The sequence below is a fragment of the Ruditapes philippinarum genome, unplaced genomic scaffold (assembly GCF_026571515.1).
Source record: "Ruditapes philippinarum isolate M1 unplaced genomic scaffold, ASM2657151v2 ctg400_1_1_1_1, whole genome shotgun sequence".
NCBI lineage: Eukaryota > Metazoa > Mollusca > Bivalvia > Venerida > Veneridae > Ruditapes > Ruditapes philippinarum.
Window position 1 is genome coordinate 244,480 of NW_026857630.1, and position 24,132 is coordinate 268,611.

Here is a 24,132-nt window from a genome sequence, read left to right on the forward strand (position 1 = left end):
TCCAACATATTATATATGGATTTTTTTCACTATATCAATTTCATGGTAGGCTACCATATTGATTTTAAGGAAATTCGTTAAGCTGGCTATACAAAACGAAAGCGGAAACTAGGGGTTAAAGTCAAAATTTTGGAGGTGGGTTTTTTTGTTTACATTTTGTAAAATCCTTTATGTTGCAAGCTCAATCAGTGAGTCCTGTTCATCTTGTGCATCATTTAGTTTGTTTTTTTTCCTTACAAAATATATGTGAAATTTCAAATTAAATTCATCTTCAATGTTAAAATTCATCTACTGTATTTCGAAAATAATTTTAGTTTTTACAATCATAGAGATGAAATTTAACTTGTAAATTATTTTAAAAAGACATTATTACATGTACATAATACTGCTTCAAAATCGTTTACGATTACACTAAGCAGGTATATATTGTATACATTGAATTGAGAGACAGCTTAAAGCCCAACAAATTGTATCTACTCAATTTTTTTTCAATTTAATGCTGAGCTAAATTAGTTGTCAATTTCGAAATATGGACTTGTCATGTGGTCGATATTCATGTTTTGTTATTTCTTACGAATATCGTTTTTATGTATCATTTTGTTCGTGTATTTGTATATATATTTCGTGTATGTGTCTGTTATCTATGTTTCTCTACAGTCCGATATACAATCCATTATCCCATATCATTCCTATATCAATAAATTAATATCATTCCTATATTATTCCATTTCATCATCATTTCATCATAACAACTAATTTCTTACATTTCATTTCAACAGAATTTGCATGCCGGGCCTCAGTTTTTACAAACTTCACAGAAAAAACCACCTCACGCATGCACACTAAATTGATATAAATATTTCTAAGGTTTGCGCCAGAAATTGTTTGTGTTATTTATTTATTTATCAAGGCGTATGTTTAATGTCCTTTACAGGTAATTGTTGTTATTCATTATTTTTCATTATCATGCATCTTTCCATTGATCGTTTATGTATTTCGGAACTGTATTTATGCACTTTGATATAAATATTTCTAAGGTTTGCGCCAGAAATTGTTTGTGTTATTTATTTATCTATCAAGGCGTATGTTTTATGTCCTTTACAGGCATAAACAGCCATTCCCTACATGTAAAAGGACCATACGACATACTTTTTATAAGGCTGTTACAGGTGCTTCAATTACTATAGATAATAACAAACTAAATGATGCACAAGATGAATCACAGGGATTATTGATTATTCTGGCGATGTTTATATGTCACTAAAATTTGAAAATTGTGAAGTTATTTTGAATTTTACATGAACACTCGCCATTTTCTCATGGATGGGCATTATGTCACTTTATTTAATATTTATATCCATATAGACAGTCAGTTTTGCTATTATTCTCCTTGTTCAGAATATTGTTGATTCTCTTTTTTTTGTGATTGTTTGAAATTATAATGGATACAAATAACAATTTAATTAATTAAATTAAGTTTGAACTTCAATAATAACTTTTATGATATGTTGTTGATATTATAGAAATTCACAATGCAACATGGCTCTTGGGAAAGCTCAGTTTGGAGTGTCAACATTTTTTGCTGCAAGTCATTCAAATGATAAATGTGGTGCAAATGGGTTACCACTGACTCCTAATTCTATCAAGATTGTCGGAAGATTTCAGCATCTGAAGACACTAGATCATACACATGTTTGTAAATACCTGGACTGTGTCCGAGGCAGGCATGGCAAGTATTGTATACAATGAAATGAATATAAATAACATTAAATGATTTGTGATTTAAGAAGTCAAATTTAAGTTAGCACTGACTTATATTACTAAAGTACATCTTGGGTCACAGTTTTGAACCATATATTTCTTGTCTGTTTATTGTTTCCTTCATCATTGTTACTTGTAGCGTCAGTATATAGAATTATACACTGATTGGGGAAAAATGTGTAAGTGGCTGGGTAGCGCAGTCAGTCGAGCTAAGGAATGGTGTTCATTAGATTTTAGATCAAGGTCAAGGGTTAAAGCCTTTAAATTACTGTGTGCACTATATGTTAACAATTTTAAGATTGTTCAATTCATTGATATACTAAGATTTAATATGGCACCATCATCAAACATTTCATATATCAAAGATTACATAAAAAACAGTTCAGAATAAGTCATTCTTTACTTTTCATTGACATAATAACCTGAAGTGACATAGGAAAACATAAGTTATCATTATTAAGCAAAGAAAATGGAAAGGTATAAATTATAAATAATGTAATATCTGTGTGATAATTGTGAGCTGTTACTATATTTATGATTTATTCTGACTTATTTTGATATTTATGATTATTCTGACTTATTTTAGAACGACTTGTCATTGTTCAAGAACATCACACGAACAACCTCAATATAGCCTGGAAAACAGGAAAATATCAAAGGTTGGTATCATCGACATCCTTCATTATATCTTGTTATTTGTACACTTATTCTTTTATCAAATGTACCAAGGCTTGTGTTGAATTTCACAAGAAAAAGTCAATTGACAATATTTAAATTCCTGTATTTAAACATGAAAATGTAAAGTGATTATTTGTAAGAATGAATGTAATGTGTTATACTAGATATAAGTTATATAGCTTTTTTTACCTAACAATATTTCAGACTGACATGTATTTGATATTTTTGACTATGGTAACCCTATCAATTTGATCTGTTAATAATAATTTTTGAATTTATTTTTATATCCTCAGAACTTCCTCACATCAGGGGAAAATAAGGGAAAACCCTTTTTTCGTAAAAACCCTTTTTTCAATTCAGATTTTTCTTTCATCAGAAAAATAAAAAAATTTCAATACTAAAATTTTTTAAACCCAAATTTTTAAATTAATTCCCCAATACAGATTTTTTTACCTGATCATCAAACTAATTACAACTTCAGGTAAACTAACATAATAATTTGTCAAACACATGTGATGTGCACCAACATTTATTTCTACCTGTATAATGTCATGTATAATATCTTGAGTATTTTGGGGCAGAAGTTTTTACTGAAATAAAATTTTAATTTAATTGGATTTCTTATTTTTTTGACGGAAGTTTTTACTGAAATAAAGATTAATTTAATTGAATTTCTGACTGTGAAATATTTATAAACTTTCAGTGAGGAAAATTTAATGAAGCTTGCATTTGAGGTGTTACAAGGATTGGAATATCTCAACAAGAATCGTGTTTGTCACAGAAATCTCAAGTTAGAAAATATTCTCTTTGATCCAGAGGTAAGTATTCTTCATCATTCTCGTCGATAGAAAATACATTTAGCTTATGTTAAAGGAACTCCAGTGAGGTTCAAAGGCATAAAAACTGAAAATTTTAATGTTTTATACATATATCAAAGTTAATTGGGAAATTCACTCAGAATTTAATTGAAAAACAATTTTTTGTGTGATTCTTAACCCAACCCGATTTGAGTTAAAAATCTTTAACGCTCATCAATTATTGTGGTCAATTTGCACAATGTAAATGATTGTTCTTTGAAAATAAATTAAATGAATGGCCTTTAATTTGCTAACAGGATACTGGTCCAAGCTAACAGCAAAAGGTACAAACATTTTGAAAAAATAATTCCAGTTCCAGCTGTCAAAAACCGAAAATAGATGCCCTCTTAACTTACTATTCTTAAGAACTTAAACAATAAGTGGCAGATTGAAAGGGAGAAATATATTTCCTAATTTATGGTTGAGCTCACAGGACATGTAGCACATGGCTTTATTTTTTTCAAAACAAATGACATTTCTGAGATTATGATTGATACGAAAACATGTAGTGATATAAGTAAACAGTCATGTTCAACACTTAGAATTCTAGCAGCGGTAATGAATTGCCTTGGAGGCCACCTTTATGTTTATGATGGTATTACCTACCCTGGGGCCTCCATGGCCTAGTGGTTGAGTTTGGCAACTTCAGATTACTCACCTCTCACTGTGGTGGGTTTGAATCCCTTCAGGAACTTTAAATTATTTAATGTGAGGTAGCTATCCAGCTAGTTTGAGCAACTAAGGTCATTTAACACCAGTAAAGCTGAAAAGTTGCCATATGACCTTTACAGAGTTAGTGTGACTTAAAATCCAACATGTAATCAAAATCAGGTCTAAGCATTGGTACAACCTGTCCATACTCTGTATTGTTGGCTGCCTTGTTTTAGTAGATTATTATCTAAGTCCTTCATGCTATTAATGATCAGTTGCAGCTAGCACTGAAACTATATGGTCAGATGTGTACTGTGATATTCTGCCTACAGCATATTGCAATATATTGATTGCTATGAAAAACAATATGAAATAAGAAGCTGCTGTTATTTTCAATTTGAAAAAGGCTACATAAATTATAATAACACTTTTAAATATGTTTGTAGAAACACTCCTTTATTTAAACATTCTAAAGACATTTATATCAAACAAAAGGAAATAAAGACGTTTGTACATGATCAGATGTTGCACTGCTTGAAAATAGTTTGATATATATGATCTTACATTTTGATCAAATTATTGTTTACATAAAAGAATTATGACTATTCGATAAGAATACGTAGAGCTATTGTAGTCACCCGAGGCTTCGGCGTAACCACTTATTTAAAGTTTTTGTAATAGTTCAAATATTTTCAAAGTCCATTGACATATGGCTTGAAAACTTTGCACACTTGTTCACCATCATGACCCCAACCTGTAGAAGGAGGAGGTAACTCTATCAAGCATTTTGACAGAATTATGCCCCTTTTTCAACTTAGAATTTATGTTAAAGTTTTTGTAATAGTTCAAATATTTTCAAAGTCCATTGACATATGGCTTTGAAAACTTTGCACACTTGTTCACCATCATGACCCCAACCTGTAGACAGGAGGAGTAACTCTATCAAGCATTTTGACAGAATTATGCCCCTTTTTCAACTTAGAATTTATGTTAAAGTTTTTGTAATACCTCTTCAAATATTTTCAAAGTCCATTGACATATGGCTTTGAAACTTTGCACACTTGTTCACCATCATGACCCCAACCTGTAGACAGGAGGAGGTAACTGTATCAAGCATTTTGACAGAATTATGCCCCTTTTTCGACTTAGAATTTACGTTAAAGTTTTTGTAATAGTTCAAATATTTTCAAAATCCATTGACATATGGCTTTGAAACTTTGCACACTTGTTCACATCATGACCCCCACCTGTAGACAGGAGGAGGTAACTGTATCAAGCATTTTGACAGAATTATGCCCTTTTTCGACTTAGAATTTACGTTAAAGTTTTTGTAATAGTTCAAATATTTTCAAAGTCCATTGACATATGGCTTTGAAACTTTGCACACTTGTTCACCATCATGACACCAACCTGTAGACAGGAGGAGGTAACTGTATCAAGCATTTTGACAGAATTATGCCCCTTTTTCGACTTAGAATTTACGTTAAAGTTTTTCGTTAATACCTCAAATATTTTCAAAGTCCATTGACATATGGCTTTGAAACTTTGCATACTTGTTCACCATCATGTCACCAACCTGTAAACAGGAGGAGGTAACTCTATCAAGCATTATTTTTACTATCAAGCACTAGAATAGTCGAGCGTTGCTGTCCTACCGACAGCTCTTGTTGTGGAACATGGTCATAATAGAAAATTTAGTATAGCTAGGATTAAAAGATTACTTAAAACACAGTTACTGATGTTTTCAGGATAAAGCGAAACTGTCAGATTATGGAATGTACTATATGAGTAGTGGCGGTGCATATGTTAGTTTTCCTATTGGGTAGGTTTTCTCATTATATTTGTTATATCACTGAAGACCTGAAACTTTAGTTTTTACTTATATTTCATATATTTTCTGTCTGAAACTTGAAAATTATTGTCATTTGGTTTTTTTTTATATTAATAGATGATAATTATATGATTAAAACATGCTTCATAATAATTTAGGGGCTCCAGATTTCAGCTCACACTGTCACATGATATGCTTTTTCCTGAGTTTGAAATTGTGCTACAAAGTATGGAAGATAGAAAAAATCAAATGGCCAAATTTTGTCACAAAAATTTTTGAAGGAGGAGTTTACAGCTTGAATAGGAATTAAACTTCATATTACTTCCCTAATAAACCACCAATAGAACTGTTCGTCATTTTAACTGTATGTTTATTATTATGTATTATTTTTTATTAAATTAGTCAGCTAAATTACACAAGTCCCGAGGTATTAAGTTGTGGGCCAGTTATAATTGATGAAGAAACAGAGTTATCGATCTTACCACCATCAAGTCCTAAAGTTGATGTTTGGTCACTTGGCATTATACTACTAGAACTGTTGTCAGTAAGTATATTCTTCTAAGAGGCAGTTCATTGAAGTAAATTTTTATCTCAAACTAGATAATATGCTTTGTTTTTCTTATTTCATTTTTAGTCTTTAGGTATAAAAAAAAATTGTGTAAGACCAGAAAGCTAGTAACTATGTTTACAATAAACCCAAAAGGATATTTATATTCTTGCTACTGTCAACTAACTTGTATGAAAGAACTTCAGTAGAAATATTCACCATTTTTAGCTTGGCTTTTTCACACACAAAAAAGAGCTATTACTAACGTCATGTTGTTGATCACTGCGGATGCTGTTGCTGTGTAAACATTTTTAACATTGGTCATAATCTTTTTAATTTCTCAATAGATTGCCTTGAAACTTAAATTTAATTGACCATGACCTCAATTTGAACTTGACAGTATTAGTCAAATTAGTCAGTTTTACTACAGTTGGCCATATCTTTGTTATTTCATCACAGATTTGATTTATACTTGGACAAAATAACACATGTGACAAAACTGATATGTTGAAGTATTCTGATATGATCTAGACCTTTAATTGATGTTGTCGTTCAAGGTCAAAGTATTTAAGTTTCTTAAATTGTTGTAACTTTGTTATTTATTTACAGATTTGATTTATACTTGGACAAAAGAACACATACGACAAAGCTGACATATTGAGGTATTCTAATATGACCTTGGCCTGTAATTGACCTTTACCATTAAGGTCAAATTGAAATTTGCTTAAATGATTACAACTTGGTTATTAAAGTAGGGATTTGATTCATTTCTAGACAATAGAACACTTACGACAAAACTGACATGATAATGTTAGTGTGACCTTGACCTTTGAATGATTTTGACTATGATGGTAAAATATGGAAATTGAATTATATTTTGTTTAAGAAAATAATAAAAGGAATGACAGAGTATGTACAGAGAGTTTAATCTACATTGTACCAAACATAAAGTTGCATTGTAACAAGCTGTTTAGATATGTATACTACCATTTTTGTACATGATTTATTTCTTATTCTAAATTTGTATATTGTTTTTAGGCAAAAAGAATTTGGCATGACACACCTTTACCACAGATTGTAAAAAATGTCCTTAAGTTTTTACACTCAGGTAAACATACACATTTTATTCATTTCTGTGTTTGTTTTATTTTAAGAAGAGAAATCATATTTATTCTGCTAAAATTTGCTAGCTTTGTTGGTATAAGGACTGTGAACTTTCATACATTATTACTGTAATAAGGTTTTACCAACAATAAATTTTAAAATATTATATCATTTTAGATAGTTTCTCTCTCGATAAGAAGCTGTGTTGTTTTCTTTTGTTGGTGTATTAGCTTAGTTTATTTATTGATATCTCATTTAGTATTCTATAACTAAATTACATATTTGTACAGCAGGCAAACTTCATGATATTTTTATGTAGTCATAATTCTGACCTTACTTCCTTTTATGATGTTAATATCTGATGTCATATGTTTTAAAAAATTAAATGGATTTAATTTTAGATTGTGATCCCTTTGACTACCTAGTGAATGAACTTAAATGTGATGATAAATTGAAGGTAAGTATTTGTGTGGATATTTTGTCTGTTTAAAGCAACAAGTCACTGTAGAAGTGCTGTATATTTCTTTCTGTATGATTCTGTGATTCTGCATTGTAATCAGCTGTAAATATATTATTTTAAGGTCCAATTTTCAAAGAAAAAAAAGTACTGCCCATTTTAAGCTTACCTAAGCATGTATGTCTCAAATCTGAGCTGTTGTGATTGGCTAATGTCCATCTTCATAGAGCGTCTATCATGAGGCTAATGTCCATTGTCGTGTGTTTTCATCATCTGTAAATACCCAAAATGTTTTAGAACATCATCTCTTAAAAAGAACAAAACCTTTCTCTTAATTACATGTAGAATGATTAAATAGTACATGAATGTATAGTGTATGATCCATACATAATTATCTATATATGTGTTTTCAGACTTTACATCCTTCAGTTGTGGACTTCCTGAGAAAATGTTTGTTAGTAGACCCAAAACACAGGTACGACTATATCAGAATATGCCTCTTTAAGGCAAGTCACATTTTGTGTCTGTTTTGGTAATAACAAATGTGTTGTTGTGGATTTGTATAAGCTTAGAATAGTTAGATAACTATATTTTGAACTATAAAATAGATTTCTGTTTTAAATACAGATATACTAGTAGTGAAAACAAATTGTGAGGAATAGTTTTAATGAATTTTGAAGTTGTTTTGAAGTGGCATGTTCATTTTGTGCATGTGTGTTTATATTTTCAGACCAGCTCCATCAGAACTACTACATCATGAAGTGTTTACCTTATATAAACTAAAGAAGGTAGGATTTTATATTTTATTCTTTTTTCCAAAATGAAAAAATTTGGGGCCTTTTCTTTTTAAAAAATTGGAAAATTACCCGTTTTTTGTTTTAGGGGAAAGATTAAAGGAAAATACATAAAAAGGGAAAAAACACTCACAATTACCAGTGTTTTTGAAAAGGTTGTCTTAAACCCTGTAATAATTTATTGTATGAAATGACACTTGTATACTAACTAAAATCTTTATGTCCTTTTTAGATTTCTCCCAGTAATGGTTTTCATTTATTCACAACAAAACTAAGGTGTAAAGATTTGGAGCTTCCTACACTGGCAGATACTCAAAATGGTAATACCTCTCATAATATATATGTTACTGTCATAATTAATATGATTACATGCTATCATAATTTATATCATCGTTGGATACCCACGGTTGATTAACATAATCAACTGTGTGTAAAGTGAATCAAATTGTGTCTATATATATACAGCAACATGTGCATATCGACCAATGAAATCATGTTTAGCAAAATTTATATTCTTCGACAGCTAAGGTAAACAACTATCAGAAAGAAAATAGCAGCGCCCTTGGTGTAAATCTGTTTTATGTGTCTTGCTAATATAAAAGGCAAAACTATCCCCAAACTAAATTATTCCACAAGCAGAGTCTCCGCAATAGTAATATTTTTTCTAGAATTAACGTTTCACCAAACGTCGTATAGAACCAGCATTTTGATTGGTTTTAATCACCTCATTAAATCTTGGGGCAACCAATAAAAAGCTGGCTTTAACACACCTCTTATCAACACGAAAAATCCCATGTCTGATAAATATTAATGGTCTGCCGTGGGTATCCGATGATGAATTTATATGTTTACATGTTGTCATTATATATATATGTTTACATGCTGTCATAATTTATATGTTTACATGCTGTCATAATTTATATGTATACATGCTGTCATAATTTATATGTTTACATGCTGTCATAATTTATATGTTTACATGCTGTCATAATTTATATGTATACATGCTGTCATAATTTATATGTTTACATGCTGTCATAATTTATATGTTTACTGACTTATTTTAAAGGAGACACACATTATTATCTGACTAATTGTAAAGTTTCACTGTAACTATTTGAATATTTTCAGGTTACAACTGGGATCATCTGTCTGAGAGAAGTATGGAGGAAGTATATTATCTCTGGAGATTGGCAGGTGGGGATCTTGAAGCTGTCTTGAAAAAAGTAGGCATGATAAAAGCTAGACCTCCAATTACTATATTACCAAGGTAACTAAATAATTGTCTGATGAAATTTATTGTTTCGCAATTGTTCTGCTTTTTGGCATTAGGGAATGAGAAAAATAATAGTTGTTGGTCCTAACCATGGTTTTCACTTGGACATGAAATAGTACATAACCTTACATAAATAGTACATAACTATACATAAATAGTGCATAAGTATACATGTATAAGTAGTTCTTAGAAAAATGACTTTTTGAATACTGTAAAATTTCTGGTGCCTCAAATATACTTAATTACAGTTTGACCTTGGACAATGGAGAGGTTTTAGGTCAAGGTCGTGACAAAATGGAGTTACTAGATCATACTGTTATTTTACTGTCACAGGAACAGCTTAGACAGGTATGTTATCAGGACTGATATAGAAAAATAGGTTATCAAAACTTACATAATTTGAAATTCTGACTTTCTTAAAAACTAACAAGTTTCTGTCAGATAGATTGTCTCTGTTATAATTTAAGATCATGTAAAGTAAATAAATAAACAAAATAAATAAATCAACAACCTGTAACTTGGAAGCTAAATACAGTACTGACATTTAATTAATTAGAGATAAGACTAAGTGGAAGATTTGCAAGTTTTCAGTAGGTCATAACAGGTCATAAATAGTGTAAACTTTGCAACAGACATTTTGTCTTTGTGTAAAGTATCCGACACCAGCTTTCCATTGGTATGATTGAAAAAAAAGCAGTGTTTTTATTATAATTATGTAATAATGTGTATATTTCAGAGACTTGCTGACATAGATGAAAAGTCATTTTATCCCCTGCTAGAGGACGAGTAAGTATTGTTTAGCGTATTCAACACTAGTATATTGATTGTTTGGTTAATGTTCAACCAGTAATGATTTGAAAGTACAGATTCATATCTTCAACACTTTCGCAGCTGTAGATCCGAATCCTGCCAGCGACTTTCTATCCTTTTATGTGAGAAAGCTATCCAGCTAGGTTATGGAAAGACGATGTTTCTACTCTTGTATCAGCATGTGCTTGAAATAATTAACAAAAGGGCACCTAATGTTTCCCTCCACACTTTTTTTAATGTAAACATGTGGAACCCACACTTAAATTTAAGAAATAAAATAAAATTGCTAAGAAAATTAAAAACTTCATCATTAAAAAAATGATTAAAAAATTAATCTTGTAAAATTTATGTTTTTATGCTAAAGCATGGCATTTTGTAACAGCATATTTAAAGTTGTGTCATTGATACATGTATTAGCTGTAAAAATAAAATAGAAATTTGTATGCTATTTGACAATGTTTTTATTTTTCTGTTCTAGGCAGGAATTGAAGGAAGGCCTCTCAGCATCATCTAGTAATGTAGACATTGCTAATACAGCTAGTTTACCATTAATTATTAAAGAAAGAGACATAGAACATCAGGTATGGTTTATATATGCTTAATGTTCAGAACATTGGTGGTTCTTGTCAGGTGCCCTCTGGTGATTGAAATAATGCATGGAGGGGCACCTGAGATCTTCCTCCACCAGTAAAGTTGAAAGGCCACCATATGACCTCTACTGTGTTGGTGTGACATAAAACCCAACAAAACAAAAACTATGCTAAACACAAATATTTCTTCCTGAATATCTTTACACTTTCTCTTAAACCTTTTTACAAGTGTCAATAATTACAGGGTCTCTAGTAATCTAATTTCTCTCTACTTTTTCTAAAATGCTCCTAGTATTTTAGTTATTCATAATTTTAAGCTAGTTTTACTTGATATCTGGCAGTTATTCTGGTGCTCATTTGTTTACTTTTCTGTATGAAGAATATTCTTTTTGATGATTAAATTTTATTCATTTTGTTCAAAAGATATATTACATTGTTTCTATAGTAGGGTATTAATTTATAATAAAACAATACTTATGTGTATTTGTTCTTTTTCATGACTTAATATCATCTAATAGATCATTGCAACATGTTCGACTTCCTAGACATTTGAGACTACCTGATGTTTTTATTAGTTAAACCATGAATGTTATATCATAAATTTACGTCTGATAACAACAATTTGTATTTCAGTTTCACCGTGTGATCCTATATGAGCGCCTAATTAAAGGTTACCCTTACAAGAAAGCTGACATACTAAAGGAAGCCAGAGTAGACATACCACCTTTGTTTAGAAATATTGTGTGGGCAGCTATTCTTGATGTAGAGGTAAAAAAAAAGAATTTTTATATACATTAAAAGATCAAAGATATAATGATTATAGCATTGTACAGAGGCACAATCTGTATATAATTACTAAGGCATGAGAGCGGTACGCTGATCTTATTTTATATACAAATCTAGAACAGAAACTCAGTATTATTAGCTCGACTATTCGATAAGAATAAGTAGAGCTATTGTAGTCACCAGAGTGTCGGCGTCGGCGTAACCACTTATGTTAAAGTTTTTGTAATAGTTCAAATATTTTCAAAGTCCATTGACATATGGCTTTGAAACTTTGCACACTTGTTCAACATCATGACCCCAATCTGTAGACAGGAGGAGGTAACTGTATCAAGCATTTTGACAGAATTATGCCTCTTTTTCGACTTAGAATTTATGTTAAAGTTTTTGTAATAGTTCAAATATTTTCAAAGTCCATTAACATATAGCTTTGCAACTTTGCACACATGTTCACCATCATGACCCTACCTGTAGACACTAGGGGTAACTCTATGATGCATTTTGACAAAATAATGCCCCTTTTTAGCTCGACTATTCAATTAGAATAAGTAGAGCTATTGTAGTCACCCGAGCGTCGGCGTAACCACTTATGTTAAAGTTTTTGTAATAGTTCAAATATTTTCAAAGTCCATTGACATATGGCTTTGAAACTTTGCACACTTGTTCAACATCATGACCCCAACCTTTAGACAGGAGGAGGTAACTCTATCAAGCATTTCGACAGAATTATGCCCCTTTTTCAACTTAGAATTTATGTTAAAGTTTTTGTAATAGTTCAAATATTTTCAAAGTCCATTGACATATGGCTTTGAAACTTTGTACACTTGTTCACCATCATGACCCTAACCTGTAGACAGGAGGAGGTAACTCTATCAAGCATTTTGACAGAATTATGCCCCTTTTTCGACTTAGAATTTACGTTAAAATTTTTGTAATAGTTTAAATATTTTCAAAGTCCATCGACATATGACTTTGAAACTTTGCACACTTGTTCACCATCATGACCCCAACTGTAAACAGGAGGAGGTAATTGTATCAAGCATTTTTTTTACTATCAAGCACTAAGAATAGTCGAGCGTTGCTGTCCTACCGACAGCTCTTGTTCAGCTTAGAATTACATTTATTTACATATTCTATTAACTTTTTTTCATATTCTATTGATATCTGGCATTGATACAAGTTGAAGTTTTATACTCTTCTTTGAGAGCATAATAGGACTCTTGCCATGGCCTATAACTGTAACATGGATTTAAAGAAAAAAATTGCCCTTTTGTTAACTTTGAAAATTTTACATTATCAAGGTTCTTTTACTATCAAGCACTAAGAAAAGTCGAGCATTGCTGTCCTACGGACAGCACTTGTTTTACTTATACTCCCTTTTTGTGATTTTGAAAACCCTCATTTAATTGTTGTAAATGAGCTTTTTAAGTGCTTTTAGACTTCATAATGAGAGTTTGTTATTAGGAGCTTCTGTGCTATTTTATTTACTAGTGACTCTATGAGTAAATTGAGAGAGGGGTATAAGCAGCCAGATGATTAGTGATAAAGCTGTAATGTCTGAGAAAATGACTTGAAACTTGGTGAAGCTTTCACCTTATAACAAAAGGACTGTGGTCATATATCCTTACCAAAATAATTTTACTTTCTTTTCTTATTTTTCTTCCAGTAACTTTTAACAATAGTAAAGCATTGTCTCTTCTAACAACTATATTGTAAGTTATATTGTACAATTTATCAGAAATTCTATTTTTTCTCATGATTACTAGGGTGATATACAAGCACTGTATGATTCTATAGATAAAGAAACACCTACAGGAACTGATAGACAGGTAAGAATCACTGCTAATGTGAGGATGATGGAAACAGCTGTTGACTCATTTCTTGACAGAATTATAAATGTTACTTTATCTAAAAACTCTCTGTAGACTTCTCTTTTAAAATGTTGAATTGATTTGACTTGTTAAAGTTATCATTTTTTTCACAATTATATATTTTTGTAAGATAATCATGGAATCAAACAGGTCTGATGGCCAAAAGGATTGGCTTTGTTTACAGTCCTTTTTACATCAGAGCACTGCAGGATCCTTATGAACCTTTATCTTTTTGAACACTAATTCTAACATTGTTAAGTCTGTGACACATTCTTCAACTGTATGCCTATCATAAAATCCACAATAGTGAGGGCAAGTGTTTGGAAGTCAGCACCTTAACCACTCAGCAATGAAGGCCCAATTGTTCATCTTTGATTCAAGTACATGGGTTTACCTAGGAACTGACACACTATTGTTTCAGATTGCAGTTGATATACCTAGATGTCATCAGTATCATGAATTGTTGGCCTCTCCTACAGCACATGCTAAATTCAAGCGGGTCTTGAAGGCATGGGTAGTCAGTCATCCTGAGTATGTTTATTGGCAAGGGTTAGATTCACTTTGTGCTCCATTCCTTGCCCTTAATTTCAACAATGAAGGTAGGTTGTTTACAATGATACACTCACACTATTTTATAGTAGCACAATGAATGCACTAAGTATATTCTTATGTCCCGAATCAATAGATCAGTGAGCTAGGTCTGTCTGTCACAAAAGTTCAACCTTGACCATAACATGGAAGTCCTTCCACCTACAGGCTGCAAGTTTCACAGGTTCATGCACCTTGTGCCAGACCCACTAATAGGTCATTGGGTCAAATATCAAGGATTCACAAGGCACGGCATTTTTCCAAATGTAGCACTTGTTTTTTTTTATGTGTAGAATATTACCATATGTTATTTTTATTGCCATTAATTTAGCTGCACTTTTCAAAGAAAACATATTAAAGAGAAAAATGACAGTTATTTTGATTTTTATATTTTCAGCATTAGCATACGCTTGTATCAAAGCATTTATTCCAAAATATCTACACAAGTTTTTTCTCAAGGACAACTCAGCTGTTATACAAGGTATTTATTTTTAATGTAGATGTTAAATTATATATGCTATTTATTATTTTAAAACTTTTCAGTAGATTTTAAGCAGTATGCCACCACATTTGTATTGATTTTTATGAAAAGTTAAGAATTGTGTGAATAAGTAAATTTGTTTTTTGTTTAGTGTACAAGTAATGTCATAGGAAGGACCCTTTATTCTAAACTCTTCAAAAGTTAAATTGTTGTTAAGAGACAAGACATCAATGTAAACTTTAGCACAGTTTTGAGTATATGTATATAGTAGAATGAAGGGAGATACCTTACCTGTTTATTTCACATAGTAGTAATGATTGTTTTGTGTAATTTGCAGAGTACCTGGCAGTATTCAGTCATCTAATTGCCTTTCACGAGCCTGAGTTAAGCAATACAGGGAAAGGGTATTGGTTTTACAGTTTTGTATTATATTTATTTAATTTCTTTTATTTAAATTTTAAAACTTTGAATTTTTTCATTGAAAAATTATATGACTGGTTATAAAGGGTTTTTGTGAGCTTTTATAATTGACCACAAATTCCCGGGTTAAATTTTACAAAAACTTATTATTTTTTTTACCAAAAACCTATTCAGAATTTTTACAACAAACTTATAATTGATGAAAAATTAAAGTGACACCATAAATTTTCAGCAGCTGTGTATGTATAAACATCATTGTTATCCAATGAGAATTAACTTTACAAGCATTCAGCATTATAAATATTCATTAAGATTGTTTCTTTATCAATCGCATTATTTATGTTGTTACTTGAATGTGATGGTTAAATGAGTGTTTGTTTTTTGATGTCTAGATTTTCTGTGGGTTTATAATGTGTTCAAATCAGAATTTCTTAATGAAATTATCAAACAGGTGCTCTTTCATACCTATAGCAGATTGAGCTAAAACTTCTAAAAGTAGAATTAAATTTTTTACAAAGTCTTAAAACTTTTATGAAAAAATATGCTCCTAGGATAGCAAAAACTTGAAGAAATATTGTAAACTGTTAATTAGTACTAGGTTCATCATGTAAATATACTTCTTTCAGTTGTATGCCATTCCATGGTTTCTGACAATGTTTGCTCGTAAGTATTTGAAAAGTTAATGGTGATTTTATTAGTGACTTAAAGCTCAACCAAGCAGAAAATAAATCATCACTTTAATGAGTTGATTAACTAATTTGTTTTGTTTGTGTTTCTTCTTTAACTTAACATGGAGTATTTATTTAGAGCTTTGAAAATGTCACAATATAGGCAATTCTTGACCAAAACCAATACAGATATTTGGTTTGCAATGCTCAAGACAAGAATTCTTATTTTCTACTGTATCAAAAACCAGTATTCTGCCAGGTTTTAAGCAACTTCATGCAATCACATTTTAATTTATTATGTAAGTAGGTTTACATGTACTTGATAGTTTGTAATCTCTTTGTTAATGTCATATACTCCCGTATTAATTTAAGTATTGATACAAGTAAATTGTTTATTTTAAAGAAAGAATCTGATAAAAAATTGTAGTTATTTTGATGTTTATTATATATGTCTAAATTTTTTATTTGAAATATTTCAGATGTATTTCCTCTTAACAAGATAGTACATTTGTGGGATACCTTGTTGCTAGGCAACTCCTCATTTCCTCTATGTATTGGGGTAGCCATCTTGAAACAGTTTCATGACCGTCTGCTTTCCTATGGCTTTAATGAGTGCATTTTACTATTTTCTGATATGCCAGGTAGGTCATTCAAATAAACTTTTTTTTTACTTTTTAAATTAAATTTTCTAATCCAGCTTTGTTTAAACTGATATTTAATTTGTATAAATGGATAAATATTAAAATAAGTAACACGTAAAAATCAGTGAAATTTTAAATAATTCAGGACTGGATAAAAAAAAGATTTTTTATCTACTTTAATAATGTAAAATGCACTATGTATGACCAGTTTTAGATACATGTAGATGTCATTCTGGTAACAAGTGCCTTCCTACTTGGACAAAATATACCTTGATGAGAACTTCATTTTCACTTATTGAAATGTGACCTTGACCTTTATGGTCAAATTTACACCAAAAATAATTTCCATAGCCAGGTTATTTATTGACATATACTTCTTATACTGAAGACATGTTTCTGTTATATGTTATGAAAATATGACTTTCAGTGATAGACCTACAGCAGTGTGTGAAAGATTCCATACAGATATTCTGTAACACTCCAAAAAGTGCCACATACAGACAACATGCTCGGCAAACCAACAAGAAGCCTGAAACTAGACCAAATGTATCGTATTATTCCAGAGATTATAATGACCAGCCGTCAAATGATCTGGTAATCTCTTACAGATTAAATTTGATTTAAGTGTACAAAATCTACAGAGAGAGTTTGCTATATAGTATTTTGATATTTCTCTGTTACATGATTTTATCTTCGGTTTTATTCTTTTGAACTCTTCGAATTTTAAAGCCATCAATGAATATGTTTTAAAGATAGTGCATTGTAAAACTTTGGAAAGACTATACATGTACTAGCAAAAGTTATTGCAAGATTATATAAAAGAAATAGTAAAATTTTGCAATGATAGTAAAGAATCTATTTGCCATGAATGAAGTAGGTATATAGTTGTGGCATGGTCCCTCAATATCTAGTCTTCCTAATTATTCTGGTTGTCTTAATTTATGTGTAATAGTAAACAAAACTTTATGCAAAGTAGAAATTACAATGAATTGTGGTCCAACAGACAGATTTTGCGTCATTTGGTTTCTCAGAAACCCTGCAGACTTCACTCATGAATGACCTTTTTCACTGAGTAAATGACCTTTCATTTCAGTCAATGGAACCACTGAAGCTGGACGAGTTAAAATCAGAGAAATGTCCGCGTATATCTGCGGAAGACTTGATGGAGCTAGGAGAGTTTTCTGGTAATGGTAATTCTCGTAGTCCAACAAAGAAAAAGCCAAACACCAAACCTCTGTTACTTGTCATAGATGTGAGAAGCCCAGAGGAGTATCCTTTCCTGTTAAACTAAATATTGTTTTTTTTATAACACTGTTTTACCAAGGTATATCTAAAGTGTTCAGTGGTTAGTTTAATGTTAGTGATGCTAGTTTGAAGTTACCTTTAAAATTTTCATTTTATTTCGTACTTTTACAGTTATAACTCTTTTTTTTTCAATATTGACATTTGTTGTGTAATGTACAGGTAGATGCATAGAGGCTCTATTCAAATACCAGGTCCTGCATTACAGAAATACCATTGAAAACACATGTTTAATGTCACAAATTAGACATCTTAACTATGTATAGGTATAACAGGGGAACGAGTACCAGGAAGCATTTGAACATTCCATTTGAAACAGCTTTTTCACCAGAGGGTGATCTTGTAGCATGTCCTGCTGTGACAAAACTTAAAACAAAAACAGGTCAAAGGTCAAGGTGTATTTGGAAGTAGAGGAAGAAATGCTTCTAATGTAAGTTAAAGATTTATAATGCAGTAATTATTTAATCAAGTTTTCAATTATGCCATGTAAGACATCCATAACACTTCTCTATTTTATCTATTTTGATTTTCTTTAACACTGAAAGATAAATGTTTAAAATGTGATTTTGTAATTTAAAGTTAACCATGTGATGTCATCATCAGGTCATATAAACTGCTGTAGTACCCAATACTGATATGTCTAGATTATAACAAAATGAATTAAAATACTCAATTTTAACATTATACATGTATATATAAAATTTACCAACCCAAAAGAGAAACTATTTAAAGCAATATAACCAAAATTTTTCTTTTGTAAATGAAAGAATTTATACCTCAATTTTGTTTAATTTTTTTAGATTTATGTTTTTTAAATTTCCGTTTGGGAAAAGTTTGGGGGAGATTAGGTTACAACGTTTTGTGTACTTTTAAAATAAGGGGGTAGATTGTTTTTGAAGACAAAATTTGGAAAACTTACAAAACCACCACCAGATATATGAAAAAAGGGGAAAATATTTAAATTTTAAAAGATTTTAAAAAGTTAAGGGTATTTAAAAAAACTGGTTTTAAAGTGGCCCAAAATTTTTTTATGTTTAAATTAAAAAAACAAAAAAAATAGGTTTGGAGATTTCGGGGGTGTTTTCCCGATTGTTTTTCATTACCAGCTTATTTTTTTTTTTTTTAATTTAAAAATATTTAAAAAATTTTCAAATACAGTTGGGTGATTAAAAAAATTTCATGGAAATTATAAAGGGAAAAAAATATTAATTTTTATTGGAAAAAAACAAGTGGAAAATAAAAAGGCCCTTAAAATTTTACACCCGAAAATTTTTTTTTAAAAGATTTATTTTTCATTTTAAAAAAAAATAAAATATAAGATTAAAGGTTTCCCTGTTAAAATATTGGGGCACTTATTTTTTTTTCTTTTTATATGAATACTGAAAGAGTTTAAAAGGGATAAAAAGGAAAAGGTTAAAAAAGCTTAAAAGGTTTTAAAAATTTAAAATTAAATGGGGGGAAGGGAAAAAAAATTAAACTTTGTTTGGTTAATTTGTATAAAAGAAAAGTTAAAACTGCTAAATTTAAAAATATTGGGAGATTTGTTTTTTTTTCTGGGGGGAAAAAATGTACAGATACATTTTCCAAATAAAAATTTAAAAGGGAATTGAGATTTTTGGGAAAAAATGTTTATTTTTTTTATGTGTTTCTTTGTTTGGGGAAAATTTTTGTAGTTTAAGTACCTTTATAATTTAAAATGGGGAAACATATTTATGTTTGTAATTTTGAAAAACTTTGGGAATTTACTTTTTTCAATTTTGAATACATTAAAAATTCTAACGTAATTTATTTTTTGATGAATGTTACATATCTATTTTAATTGTTTTCAAAAAAAAAAAATTTTATCGGCACTGTGCAATAAATTTTAATACGGGATTTTTTTTATTTGGGTAAAAAATTTCAGTATTTTTTGATTTAAAAAATTTGAACTTTTATTTTTATTTGTGGTTTTTATTTTTTTTTTATTTTTCAATAAAAACATTGTATTCATGTTAAATTTGTTTGAAAAAGGATTTTTTTTTTTTGAAAAATTAAAACCTGCTAAATTCCCTAGTTTTTTTTTACCCCAAACCCAACCCCAAATTTAAAAAGGGGTTTAATAAATTCCCAAATTTAACCCCAAAAATTTAAATTGTTTTATTTTATATTTCAAAAAAATTTAAGGGCGTGTGCCCCAAACCCATTTTTATTTATTCCCATATGATTTTATTTTAAGTTTTCATATAACAAAAAAAAAAAAAATCAGGGATTTTATTTTTGAGCATGGGGATGGGGTTACATATTTTCCCGAAATTGTTTTTCAAAGATTTAATTTTTTTAAAATATCAGTAAAATTTTGATAATGCATTCAATTTTTAATTTTTTTCTGATCTGTTTAAAATTTTTCAACTTTTATTTGTGAATGGGTGTTGATTAATGAAGGAAAAATTGGGGTCCCTTTAAAAAAAAGGAGAGTAAAAATATTTTATTTTTTTAGCAAAAAACATTTAATTTTTTTACAAACGTGGCCTTAGAAACCCAAAAAAATTTGTCATAAAAAACCCCCTTAAAATTTTTTTAAAATTTTTTAAAAAAACCAACCCTAAAAATTTTTGATTTATGTTATAAAAATTTTTTGGGTTTGACAAAAGAAAAAGCCCAAAAATTTCCCCGATTCTTTAAAAAAATTTTACAAAAATTTTAAAAATTTTAAAAAAAGTATTTTAAAAGTTGGGCCCGGAAATTTATTCATATATGTTGTTCAAAATTTTTTGTTTTTGAAAAAAAGGAAAAACTAAAGGGTTTTGTTGAACCTCAGATAAAAAAAATTGAAAAAGGGGAAAAATATGGAAAATTTTAAATTTCAAGTTTTCACCTTTTGTGCGGGAAAAAATTAAAATTTTTGGGAGGGGGTTTTAATTCCTGTTAATTTCCCCGTACTTGGGAGCAAAGTTTTTTGTTTGCCAAGATAAAATGTCTAAAATTAAAAGTTTCATTTTCCTGTCCCCGTATATTCAGCGAAAGGGCTTGGGTGGAGCTTAAAGGGGAGTTTTTCTTGGGAAAAGGTAATTCTCGTTAAGGGCCAACAAAAAAAAAAGGGCCAAAAAAAACCAAACCCTTGTTACTTGTCCCTAGTTTGGAGAAAAACCCAGAGGGGGTATCCTTTCATTTTTTTTAACTAAACTATTTTTTTTTTATAACACTTTTTCCCAAGGTATATCTAAAGTGTTCAATGGTTAGTTTAATGTTAGTGATGCTAGTTTGAAGTTACCTTTAAAATTTTCATTTTATTTCGTACTTTTACAGTTTTAACTCATTTTTTTTCAATATTGACATTTGTTGTGTAATGTACAGGTAGATGCATAGAGGCTCTATTCAAATACCAGGTCCTGCATTACAGAAATACCATTGAAAACACATGTTTAATGTCACAAATTAGACATCTTAACTATGTATAGGTATAACAGGGGAACAGTACCAGGAAGTTTGAACATTCCATTTGAAACAGCTTTTTCACCAGAGGGTGATCTTGTAGCATGTCCTGCTGTGACAAACTTAAAACAAAACAGGTCAAAGGTCAAGGTTGTATTTGGAAGTAGAGGAAGAAATGCTTCTAATGTAAGTTAAAAATTTATAATGCAGTAATTATTTAATCAAGTTTTCAATTATGCCATGTAAGACATCCATAACATTCTCTATTTTATCTATTTTGATTTTCTTTAACACTGAAGATAAATGTTTAAAATGTGATTTTGTAATTTAAAGTTAACCTTGTGATGTCATCATCAGGTCATATAACTGCTGTAGTACCCAATGCTGATATGTCTAGATTATAACAAAATGAATTAAAATACTCAATTTTAATATTATACATGTATATATAAAATACCAAGCAAAAGAGAAACTATTTAATGCAATTTAACAAATAAAGACTTCTTGTAAGTGAAGAATTTATACCTCAAATAGTTAAATTTTCATAGCATTGATGTATTTTCATTTTCAGTTTGCGAATGAGTTGGTGAGATTAGGTTACAGACGTGTATGTACTCTACATAAAGGTATAGATGTGTTGAGACAAACTGGAATACTTACAGTACCACCACCAGATATATGAAAACAAGGGAAAATTATAAATAAAATGATTTAAAATGTATAGATATATGAAGACAAACTGGCTTTTAAAGTGGACCAAAGTTTTTACGTGAAATAAACAACAAAAATATAGGTAGGAGATTTCTTGGGGGTGTTTTACAGATTGTGTCATACCAGATGATATTTGAAGCTAGTAAACAATATCAAATAGAGTGGTGATTAAAGATACATGGAATTATAACAGAATAAAATATTGAATACTTATTGGAAAAGACAAGTGGAAAATAAAGGCTTAATTGTACACTGAATATTTTTTTACATAGATCATTATTCATTATAAAATGAATAGATATAAGATTAACAGGTGACCCTGATTAGTTGAGGTCACTTACTTTTTCTCTTGTATAGTGAATGCCTGGAAGAGTAAAATAAAAAGGAAGGTAAAGAGCTTAAGTTAAACTAAATTAAGTGGGGAAGAAATTAATTATTCAGTTTGGTTAATTTAAGTATATAGAAAAGTTATACTGCTAACATAACATATTGTAGATTTGTTGTTTTTCTGGGGGAAAAACACTGTACAGATACATTTTCCAAGATAAACATGAAATGGAGATATGAGATTTTGGTAAGAATGTTGATAAATATTATGTGTACTAGTTGAAATTTATGTAGTGAAGTACATTATATAATTAAAGTGGAACCAGCATATGATGTTTGTAATTTGAAAAACTGGAATCATTTATTTCATAGACATACATTAAAATAAATCGTCAATTTCATTTATGCATGAATTGTTACATATCTATTGTTAATTGTATCAAAAAAAAACTTCATCGGCACTGTGCAATAAATTGAATACGCATTATTTTATGGATAAAATTGCAGTATTTGGTGATAATAAAATTTGCAACATGCATTTTATTTGTGTTTTTATTTGTTTTATTTTCAATAAATCATTGTATTCATGTCAAGTTCGTTTGCAAAAAGGATTTTCATTTTGAAAAATAAAACCTGCTAAATCCATAGTTTTATTATACCCCACCTAACAAAGTTTAGAAGGATTAATATTCCTAAATTTAACCCAAAATTGAGTTGTTTCATTGCATATTTCAGCAATTTAAGACGTGTGCCAAGCCCATATTATTTAGTCCTATATGATCACTTTAAGTTTCATATAACAAAGAAAACAGAATCAGGAGCATTTATTTATGAGCATGGGGCATGTGATTACATATTTACAGAAATTGTTTACAAAGATCAATTTTAACATATCAGTATATTAGTATACATGCATTCAATTTCAATGTTTCTGATCTTTTACATTCTCAACTACATTGTGAATGCTGTTGATTAATAAAGGAAACGTGGATCCTTTAAAAAATGAGACTAAAAAATATTAATTTGTTAGCAAAAATCATCAATGTTTACATATGTGGTGCTTAGGAACAAGATTTGCCATAAAACCACTTAAAATTTATAAATTCACCAGCTCTATGATGATGTTATATTGGCTTTGACAGAATGCCAAATTGCAGATCATTTGAAAAATTAATTACAAAAATAAAATTGTAAAAAAGTATTTTAAAGTTGGCGGTATTCATGTCATATATGTTGTTCATATATAATGTTCTGAAAAAAGATTGAAAAATCTGGAACAGGTTGTTAAGTTAAACCTCAGATAATAAATATGATAAATGAATATATGACATTAAGTACAAGTTTTCACCTTAGTGCAGTAACAAATTAAAATTATGTAGGAGTTAATCCTGTTAATACAGTACTGCAGCAAAGTATTGTCGCAAGATAACTGTCTAGATAATGTACATTACAATTTGTACTGTTAAGATTCATTTTACTTTGACATACACTATAGTGACAAATATCTCAATAATTATCTCAAAGGTGACATACATTAACCCATAACTACTACTGGTGGTGACATACATTAACC

The 24,132-nt window shown here is 29.8% G+C and overlaps 1 protein-coding gene across 1 annotated transcript; it reads left to right on the plus strand.

The window, feature by feature from the left end:
- Positions 1-21: 21 nt before the first annotated feature.
- Positions 22-22,743, plus strand: LOC132750406 (TBC domain-containing protein kinase-like protein). Its single transcript, XM_060740373.1, has 26 exons — positions 22-135; positions 1,524-1,729; positions 2,348-2,420; positions 3,143-3,257; positions 5,696-5,769; positions 6,181-6,322; positions 7,364-7,433; positions 7,831-7,886; positions 8,300-8,361; positions 8,617-8,674; positions 8,913-9,000; positions 9,812-9,950; positions 10,205-10,304; positions 10,693-10,742; positions 11,245-11,347; positions 11,990-12,124; positions 13,906-13,968; positions 14,432-14,609; positions 14,996-15,079; positions 15,417-15,502; positions 16,126-16,162; positions 16,647-16,808; positions 17,236-17,402; positions 17,902-18,077; positions 21,548-21,707; positions 22,093-22,743. The coding sequence occupies exons 2-26, from the start codon at positions 1,540-1,542 to the stop codon at positions 22,201-22,203; spliced, it is 2,679 nt and encodes an 892-aa protein (XP_060596356.1). The 5' UTR covers positions 22-135; positions 1,524-1,539; the 3' UTR covers positions 22,204-22,743.
- Positions 22,744-24,132: the final 1,389 nt, after the last annotated feature.